Here is a 9,736-nt window from a genome sequence, read left to right as displayed (position 1 = left end):
GTGCTGGGCCGGGGCGGGTCCCGTTGCGGGGCCATTGTTCCGCCGCCCGTCCTGCCTCCCACGCGGGGCAGGAAGGGACGGGAAGGGATGTGGGGAGCTTTCGGTCGTGTCAAAAGGGGTAATTAAAGATCTCTGGCTGTTTACAGCAGAGGCCTCACAGCTCCTCCGTGGCCATCTACAGGAGTTGTGCTGGCTCCTGCCTGCGCTGGTTGGGCAGGGGGTTTAGCTTCTTTGCTCGTGTTTAGCTTCGTTCTTCGGTCCGAGCAGTGAGAAACTGCCTGGGGGGACGGAACTCTTCTGAGGAGCTCGGTCGGACAGGCTGGATTCCTGTCTCCTCACGGGTTCGGTCTGGCTGCTGTTATAAACATGCCACTGCTCTAAAAAGGGAAAGATTTTGAGGGTTTAAAGCAAGGCAGGACATCAGTGACAAACAGTGGTGTACGTGGTGGGGAGTCTTGTTTATTTTCTTTTCAAATTAGAACTACGTTCACTGGTCAGGGCTCCAGGATGGATGCAGGAGAGTTTTGAATGAAAGGAGTTACCAGAAAATAGAACCTTGTGATCCATCTTTTCAGTGTTGAGGCATTTGAAGAGACATTTGTGTCTCCAGTTTAAAGTCAAACCAACATCAACAAGCCGCGCTCAGGGGGACGCACACACACCCCAGCGGAAGGAGGGGCAGGAAGCTCTTCAGGGCATTTCAGCTGGGCACAGAGAGAGTTGGGCTCTGTTGGGAGGCCGAGGGGGAGCTGAATTCCAGCAGCGTGTGAGCCGGGCCCTCCTGCCGTGTGGTGTTTGCAGTGTTGGCTGGAGATACAACAACAGGAAGTCGGGAGAGTTTCATGTGCCTCAGAAGTGTGACGCAGCACTGGCTGCATCAATTGAAAAATGGCTAAATCGTGCTTTGTCAGGATGTGTGTAGTTGTGTCCTTAGGAAGTGTCTCTTCTGCAGAGCGACATCCTCGTGTGCGTGTGGAGTGGCTGTGGAGCTCTGTGTGCTGACCACGCTCCGTGCTGGTCCCTGGCCTTGCTGGCCCCTGGTCCCACAGCGTGCTGACCCCTGGTTCCACAGCGTGCTGGCCCCTCACCGTGCTGACCCCTGGTCCCACACCGTGCTGACCCCTGGCCGTGCTGAGCCCTGGGTGATGCCGGCCCCTGCCCCGCCGTCCTGGCGGGCTGAGGCGTGAGGGCGGCACCACAGCCCTGGGCAGCGCCCTGTGCCCTGCCGCGGGACACAAGCCCAAGGCCGGCGGGCTGAAGGGCGGCAGCCTGGGCAACAAGTACGTGCGGCTCAACGTCGGGGGCTCCCTGTACTACACCACGGTGCAGGTGCTCACCAGGCACGACACCATGCTCAAGGCCATGTTCAGCGGCAGGATGGAGGTGCTCACCGACAAGGAAGGTAAGGGTGTGGCTTTCGTTCTTTCGTTGCTGACAGCTTTGTAAAACAGCCGGGGTTTGGTGGTGGTTTTATGCCATTAAGGATGTAGAGAATGATATGTGCCAAAAATAACTGGGAGCATTAGGCAACCAAGTCCTGTTGGTGCTAGTAATCCTTTGGCTTTATGGAAATACCTGGTTTTGTTACTCCAATGAACTGGGGAAGGACTGGTCCTCTTTCCTACCCTCGCAGCTGGTGAGCAGGTTGGTGGTGGTGTTGTAAAGACTGAACAGACAGTCTGTGGGTTGTCATTTCTGTCACATCAGGCAGTGGCATTATTCAAACCACGCACGTAAGGAGGGACGTGCAGTTTTCAACTTTGAGGCTCAGAATAGCCTGCCTTGCTTTGTTGAAAAATCTTTTTTTTTCCCCTTTTCCTGAGCAGCATGTTTCAGTTGTGGCTCATGGTACCATGGCAGCATTTAGGGATCAGTCAGGCAGTGTGTCATCTCCAGCTGGACACAGGATATTTTAAATCCCTGATACATTATAAAGGGCAGAACAGGCAATTTTGTGTAAGAGCCTCAGCCTGGATGGAAAATGAGAGTCATGTTCTGATAGCTCCAGCTGGAGAGTCCAGCAGGGGTTTAGCTTACTTTCCTAGGTTGTTTTCTGTACCTAGATTCCAAAATAACACTTTTTTCCTGCCTTCCACGTTATGGGAAAGGGTTTGGCACCATACTTAGCCTTGTGTGTGTCTGCATCCTACACTGCTATTGTTTGGCAGCAATCAGACATCCTGTTTCCTTAGCAAATGTGACTTCAGGGATTTTGTAAAATTGCAAGAATTTGTCCATTTGCTACTGTTTCCTCTGCTTCATCCCCTCTGTGCTTCCTCCTGGTCTGTCTGTCCTGTTCTTTGCTCCTCTTTGGGGACTAGAACAGCTTTTGCCCCACACTGGGTTTTCTGGGCTGATCTGCCTTTTAGCATCTTCAGAACATTTCTCTCTCTTTTTAACTAACAGCAGCAGTAGATGTGTTTGGAGAATTGCCAAATCCTCCTTATTAGGCCACAGAACCTATCCATATCTACTTGTTGCAGCCATTGGTGAATTCTCTCTTCTAGTCCTTCCTTGGCTTTCTGAAGTTTCTGATGCCCAGCATCACAGCGTAGCCCTGCAGTTGGGTTCCTGCAGCAATCTCAGTGCATTGTGCTGGAAGCTGAGTGTTTTTAGCTTGGGGCTTTCCTTTTGGGGTGCTGGAAAGCAGTGGGAACATCTGGGCGATACCGAAGGGGCTCCACTGTCAGGTTCTGTTTTGGAACCAGCTTCAGTTTGCTCAAAGGCAGTAGGGATTTCCACTAGGTGAAATTGGAGAAGTGTCCTGAGCAGCAGGAAACCTCAGTGTTTAACCTCTCCAGGGAGCTTTTTCTTGCCTCTTGTGTTGAGGTGACTGAAATGTGTTGGCTCTTTTTCAGGCTGGATCCTTATAGACCGTTGTGGGAAGCACTTTGGAACAATTTTAAATTATCTCAGAGATGACACGATTGCACTTCCTAAACACAGGCAGGAGATCAAAGCGTTGATGGCAGAAGCCAAATACTATCTCATCCAGGGCTTAGTGGACATGTGCCAGGCAGCCCTGCAGGTAAGAACAGAAGTATCCTATGAAGTGTTTCATGGGTGTTTGGCTTATAAAATTTACTTAAGACAACTTGAGAGATTATTTCATGGCCTTAGAGATGGCACCAAGTCTGAGATGTGCAAGGCATTTTTAAAATATGAGTTAGTAAATAGGTGGTGAGGGGTCTGGGGACACGGCCTGGCCTGCCCACACTTGGGTTTTGCTCTGTGTCCCTGAGGGCTGGCTCATGTTGGTGACATCCTGTTCTGCCAAGTGCTCAGTTCACAGTGGCTGATGCTCATCTGTGCAGTGGTTTGAGTCAATTAAACTACTGCAGACTCCTTCTATTCTTCAATAAAGGATGTAATATTAAACCCACTTAAACCAAGTATGACTAGACCTTGTCCTGGCTATAGCTGAGGACATCCACCTGCGTCCCAATATTTCAATTACTGCTGCCTTCCAGGGATAAGAAATCTGTGCTGTGATTCTGGGTTGCAGATCAAGGTAAGCTATGTGGTTACTGTAGCAACCCAGCTCTTTTCCTGTGCATCACAGTGTTTGGGAACATGGCTGGAGAGGCTGAAGGAGGCAGCAGCAGCAATGTCAGCTTTAGCATTCCTTTCTTATTTCCTCTCTTTCTTCTTTCGTTAAAACAGGACAAGAAAGACTTGTATGAACCTGTCTGCAGCATCCCTATTATCACCTCTCCGAAAGAAGAGGAGAGACTGATAGAGTCATCAATGAAAGTAACTGCTCTTTTCAACTGTGGATTCATGCTAAATGTATTGAAACACAGAACTTACCTTTTCTTCTTTTCTCTCACTCCCAACAGCCTGTTGTTAAACTGCTGTATAATAGAAGCAACAATAAGTACTCCTACACCAGGTATGTCCCTTCTTTTTTCCCCCTCACTTTAGTGGAAAAGTTGCTTTTTGACTGTGGGAGTGGAAGATGATGATGAATGATCTAACTTTGATTCTTTTGGTTTGTTTTGGGTTTTAACAACTATCTTGCTTTGAAAAGTGATTAGGGCCCTACGTTGCATCTCTGTCAATAAAACTTTTTTTTTTTAAATAACGTATTCATGCTGGCAGTGTGTCTGTGGTGTGCAGGATGCAGAGCACATGGCCTTCCAGCACACACCGACTCTGGACTTTTGCTGTCATCAAGCCAGAGAACTTCAGTGAAGTGGGGTTTGATTATCTCGGGCATGGATAGTTCATGTAATGGTCTGGGACATTGTGCTGTCCTTATTAATTATGTAAGTTGACCTCTAAAGGCTGGTGTGTTTGCTCGTGGGGCAGAGCAGTGTATTTGTATCTGAAATGGGCTATTACCCCTCTTTTCTTGGCAGCATGCGGCAGTGAGTCACTACTTATTTGTATTCTGCAGTTGGATCAGGGCTGAAAGCTGGTGGAACAGGCAGAGATGGCTGCATGAAAAGCCCTGTTCCTGCTTTTGTTGCTGTGTTTCAGTAACTCTGATGACAACTTGCTGAAGAACATCGAGCTGTTTGACAAGCTGTCCCTGCGGTTCAACGGCAGAGTGCTGTTCATCAAGGACGTGATTGGGGACGAGATCTGCTGCTGGTCCTTCTACGGGCAGGGCCGCAAGCTGGCCGAGGTGTGCTGCACCTCCATCGTCTACGCCACGGAGAAGAAGCAAACCAAGGTAATGCAGCTTCATCCGCCCGTGCTGTGGATTAGAGACGGTCCTGATTAGCTTCAGGAGTCTGCAGAGCTTCTCTGACTTCAGGAGTTAACTTTGAATTTGGAGTGGTGCATCTGAGGTTACCAGGGTCCAATGTTAAGATTCAGAGATACTCTATTCCCTTCTGGAGCAATCTAAAAGATTAGGTGAGGGAGGTGACCTGGTGGGAGTAACCATCCACCACAAATTTTTTATAATGTGTGGGTTTATGGCTCACATGTTGGGTGTGTGTTGCAGTTGCTATCCTGGATGGCTGAGGAGCAGGACGCGTGCTGTGTTTTGCAGGTTGAGTTCCCTGAGGCACGGATCTATGAGGAAACACTGAATGTCCTGCTGTACGAGACACCCCGAGTCCCGGACAACTCCCTGCTGGAGGCCACGAGCCGCAGCCGCAGCCAGGCCTCGCACAGCGAGGATGAGGAGGGCCTGGAGCTGCGCGAGCGCGTGCGCCGCATCCACGTCAAGAGGTACAGCACCTACGACGACCGCCAGCTCGGCCACTAGCTGGGCTGGGCCTGCAGCAGCTGCAGCTCAGCTCCTGTCCCTGGGCAGGAGGGGGATCCCCTGGACAGCCACCTTCACGGGGCGCCTCGGCCCCCTGGAAAGGCAGCAGGGATTCGTGTGCGCAGAGCAGCACTAAGGGCCAAGGCCTTGGAGAACTGAGGTGTGAGTTGTGCACCTTGTGCTTTACCTGCAGGCCGGCCCCTCCTCCTGCTGGGAGTGGGATGTGGAACGCTGGTTCTCAGTTTGTGGTTGCTCTTTCCTAGCTAACGATTTGCCAGTTTCCCCCTTGCCGTGAGCAGCACTGCTCTTCCTGAGTCAGGTGGGGCAGTTTGAAAAGCTCTTTCCAGACAGCTCCCCTTTCAGGGCCTTGTGTAATGGAACTTGCAGTTATTAAATCAAGATACTGAAGAGAGAACTTGAATGTGGCTGCTCTTGGCAGACCCTACACGGGATAACCCCCGGGAGAAACGTTTGGCTGGCCAGTCAGCTGCACCTGTGCTCTCCCACCCCTGTCCCCAGAACACCTGCAAAGGTTTGTGTTCCAGGATAGTGTCCTTAAAACTCACTGATTCCAAGGCAAGCTCTGCCAAAGTGGTAAGAATCAAGTCACAGCGTCTCTGTGTGAAAAATGGAAATCTCTGAAGATGTAAATGTGTAGGTAATGACTTGTCCTGGGAGAGGGGGAAATGGGTATGGTGAGGGAAGAAACCTGAAGTGAGCAAACTTGAGCAGATTGTGGCACTGTTGCCCTGGTTGAAGCTTGTCACTGTGAAATCCTGTTGAAGTAAACAGGGGCAATCTGGAGAATTGGTTTTACATTCCTTTCCTCCTGTGGCCTAAAAGTGCTATTTGATGTTAAATTTCTCAAGCAGCGGGGGAAAAATTGCAGTGGCTGGAGAAGTACAGGCTAAACAGTGTTTTCTAAGGCTAGAACATGTGAATTCAAGTTCTGTGTCCTGAACCCCTTCTAGAGGGTAGAATTTGAAGAAGAAAAACAGCTGTGAAAATATTGTTCTAGCATGGAACTGTGAAAGGCTTTGGGCACAGGAGAGAGGTGGCTTATACTGGATTTTAAACTGAAATATTCTGAGTGCTTGGCTGGGTGCTGATTGTACAGGGCACTTCAGGAGATGGGGGTCAAGTCTGCTCTGAAAATCGGAAATTTCTGGAAATTTTCTGGAAACAGTTTCAAGTTCAGTATGAAAAGCCATTGTTGTATTTTTAAACATTTGCTGGTATGTTTGAGCTGTAGGTAGAAGTTTTGCCGCTGTCATGGTTATGCCTGCTGGCTGCCCACTGGAGCCAGGGATACTCTGGATATATTCCACAGCTGCCTTTGTGTTCCCATATCATACTTGGTCACGAAGCTCCAGATTCCACAGTGGTCTGTCCTGAACTGCTTTGACCTGTGCCAAATCCACCTGTAAGATTTAAAGAAAATTACTGCAAAACCCTGACAACAAAATGATCCCAAATTATTGCAGGGAGTTCCTAAGGAGAATTGAGATCTAGATGGTTTGGGGGTAATAGAAGCAGGGGAGGGAACGAAAAATTATTTGCACTCGTTTAGGTTTTTTGAAAATTAAAATATTGTGGGTTAGTAAGATAACACTAACAGACTTTTAGGATTTTCTTGCCTCTACACGTGGCAGATTTCACTTCATTCTCCTCACATTCAGGAAGCAGCATTGCACAGGGATGCACCTGCCTTCTTGTGAAAGGCCTCTTGAAATCTCTAATAATCCTAGCAACCTCTTTCATATTTCTTTCTCTAGGTTTTTGTTTTCCAGCTGGTTATTCTGTTGTGCCAGAGAAAGTACAGCTGTTGAGATTTAGTTTCAACAAAGATTTTTGTGGTATTTCTCTCTAATTCTGCTAGAGTGTGATGTGGATTTTTAAAATTTTTTCCCTCCACTGATGCTATTTAATTAGAAGGCACCAGCAGAGGCTGCAGTGATGGGGTCTTTGTGCTGCATTTAACAGCTTCAAGTTATCTTGTGCTTTTTCTGTCTTGTAACAAAGGCTGATGCCATTTAAAAAACATGTGGCACTTCTGTTTCTTGGCAAATGATTTATATTATTTTTTTCTTGTTGCTATCGTAGTGAATGTTAAGAGAGTAAATAAGTGATGCTGATAGCCTTGCAAAACTGCGTTTAAATTATGTTATAAGCAGAAAAATCTCATATTTGCTTTTATTTTTTCTGGGGAGGACAGGTGTGGGAAGGAGTGTGTGAAAGAGAATGCCAGATCGCTGTGCTGCTCCAGAGGCTTTCTGTACTCACAGGATTCATTAACAAAATGGACCCAACTTGTGAATTGTTACACTGTAAGAAGCAGAGAAAAGCCTGTGTTTCGGTTTAGTTTTCCTTTCCCTATTTCCCACAGCCAACAAGTAGTATTCATTTCTGATTTGAATTTAGATTAATTAACCTGGGAAGCAAACGGTTTTGAGAACCATCTGGGTTATGAGACTTTTACCAAGTACAAAGGATCTTCTTGGAGTTTGTGGAATGCGCAGGATCAGTAAGAGCTGTCAGCAGTTGTGCACGTGTTTGAAATACGTGCAGACATCCTTTTCATGTCACTGTGGGTTCTCCTGAGTCCTGCTTGTCTGGAGCTGCTCCAGCACGGGCTGTCACTGAATCTGCCTTGCCCCAAAATCATGCCCTGTTCCAGTCTCTGTCCCACCAGGTTGTGATCATTTCGAGTACTGGAGCTGACATGTAACACATGCTTTCTATTCTCATCTTAATCAGTCTTTACGTAATTGAAGGCTATTAATTATTGTGACAGGAATGTTCTAGACATTCTAGAACATGAGATTACAGCCAGTGTAGTGCCGAAGCAGCAGCAGGGAGCAGGCTGATGCAGTCTAAAGGCAGCATTGGTGGGTTTGCAGTGAGCTCTCCAAGGATCTCTGCTCAAATTAAGCTCAAATGAAGCACAGATTAAGACAATAAAGGTTTCTAATTGTATGTGTTTGTCTGCAAGTTGAGACTTGCCCTGGCTTCCACCCAGACCATCACCAGTGAGTGCATTAACAGGAGTTTGGAGTAGCCCTTGGGAGAAAAAAAGAGCCTTTTTGCCCCACTTGTGGGGTGTGAATTGTAACTACATCAGCTGTCATTCTTACAGGACTCGCTGTCTCTTCACTCCTAAATTTAGTCAAAGCCCTGTGCATTCAGGCAGTGCCCTGAATGAGGGAGTGAGCGGGAGCCTCTGGTGCCAGCCGTGGCCAGCCCTGTGCCCCAGGGCTGTGGGTGTTTCCCAAAGGCAGTGCCGTGCCCTGCCAGCACCTCGGCCCTCTGCAGGGAAGGAGGTCTGAGTGAGGGAAGGAGCCCTAGCTCGGGTTAAGAATGGGGCAGCAGGGGCAGAGGGGAGAGCTCTGCAGGGCTCAGCTCCAGCTGCTGCTCAGCGCCCAGATGAGGGTCACTGCTTAACCTTCACCTTGACATTCTGGTTTTTGAGCAGGAGACATTTATCCTGCTGCAATGTTCCACTCCAGTGACTTTGATCTTTTGCACTTGTTGGTTAAAACAGAAAATAAGTGATGGACGGGGAGGGTGTTGGAGGGGCCGTGCTGTCACCGAGAGCTGCGTTTGAATGGGCGTTGCTTACTGTGGGCTTGGTTTGCTTTTGTTCTTCTCGAGGTTTTTCATTCTCAGACAGAATGCTCTCCAGGCAATACTGGAGATCGATCTGAACTGGATGGGTCTGCCCAGCAGCCCCTGCCTTACACAATGAGGTTGTGTTCTGTGACAATCCTTGGCATTCCCCTCGCAGCCACCTTCCCCCGTGCTGTGGGACAGAGTCCTGTTCCAGCCCTGCCCTCCCTCAGGGACGGGCTCTGTTTTCTGCATGTGTGTCCCTTCTCCTCATCCCATGGAACGAGTAAGACCCTCCCCTACCTCACAGAGTGGCTGACACTTAATTTGTTTATTGAGAGTAAAGGATTCTTTTGGATTTCTATGATATTTTATATCCAGAGGATGACAAATATGATTGCTGATCTTGTTTAAATTGACATTCTGTGATCAAGTTATTTTCTTAGAGATTCAGTCTTTGTTTTATTTTCATGTCTAACTTTTAAGGGTCAGTTTTACAGAAAAAGTACCTAGCTAAGGCAGTAATTAATCAATTATCTGTTGATTAAAGTGTTTCACCAGTGCATTAAAAGGAAATAGAACACTAATTTTTAATAAAGTGTTATATTTTGTCTTCTGTGATTTTTCTCCAGCATCATTACTTTTTGTTGGTAGTGTGGGTCTCTAGAACTTATGTTCCCTGTTACCGATGTGATCCCCACTGAGGATTTGGGGCCGGAGCTCCTAGACCGGGGCCGGCAGTGGAGCGGGGGATCCGTGTCCCGCTTGCTCCGTGTCCCGCTTGCTCCGTGTCCCTTGTCCTCCTGTCCCCTCCTGTCCCTCTGTCCCCCCTCTCTCCCACTGTCCCTCTCTTCCCCTGTCCCCCTCTGCCCCTGTCCCTCTCTGCCCCTGTCCCCCCTGTCCCTCTGT

At 48.4% G+C, this 9,736-nt stretch overlaps 1 protein-coding gene across 1 annotated transcript; it reads left to right on the top strand.

Annotated features, from left to right (window-relative positions):
- Window positions 1–888: 888 nt before the first annotated feature.
- Window positions 889–6,025, top strand: TNFAIP1 (TNF alpha induced protein 1). Its single transcript, XM_005424439.2, has 7 exons — window positions 889–914; window positions 1,182–1,402; window positions 2,859–3,028; window positions 3,664–3,753; window positions 3,840–3,892; window positions 4,483–4,678; window positions 5,003–6,025. The coding sequence occupies exons 1-7, from the start codon at window positions 889–891 to the stop codon at window positions 5,219–5,221; spliced, it is 975 nt and encodes a 324-aa protein (XP_005424496.1). The 3' UTR covers window positions 5,222–6,025.
- Window positions 6,026–9,736: the final 3,711 nt, after the last annotated feature.

Source organism: Geospiza fortis, unplaced genomic scaffold (genome assembly GCF_000277835.1).
Source record: "Geospiza fortis unplaced genomic scaffold, GeoFor_1.0 scaffold538, whole genome shotgun sequence".
In the NCBI taxonomy this organism is placed as follows: domain Eukaryota; kingdom Metazoa; phylum Chordata; class Aves; order Passeriformes; family Thraupidae; genus Geospiza; species Geospiza fortis.
The sequence above is the reverse complement of the archived record's forward strand: the minus strand, read 5'-3'. Positions and strand labels throughout refer to the sequence as shown.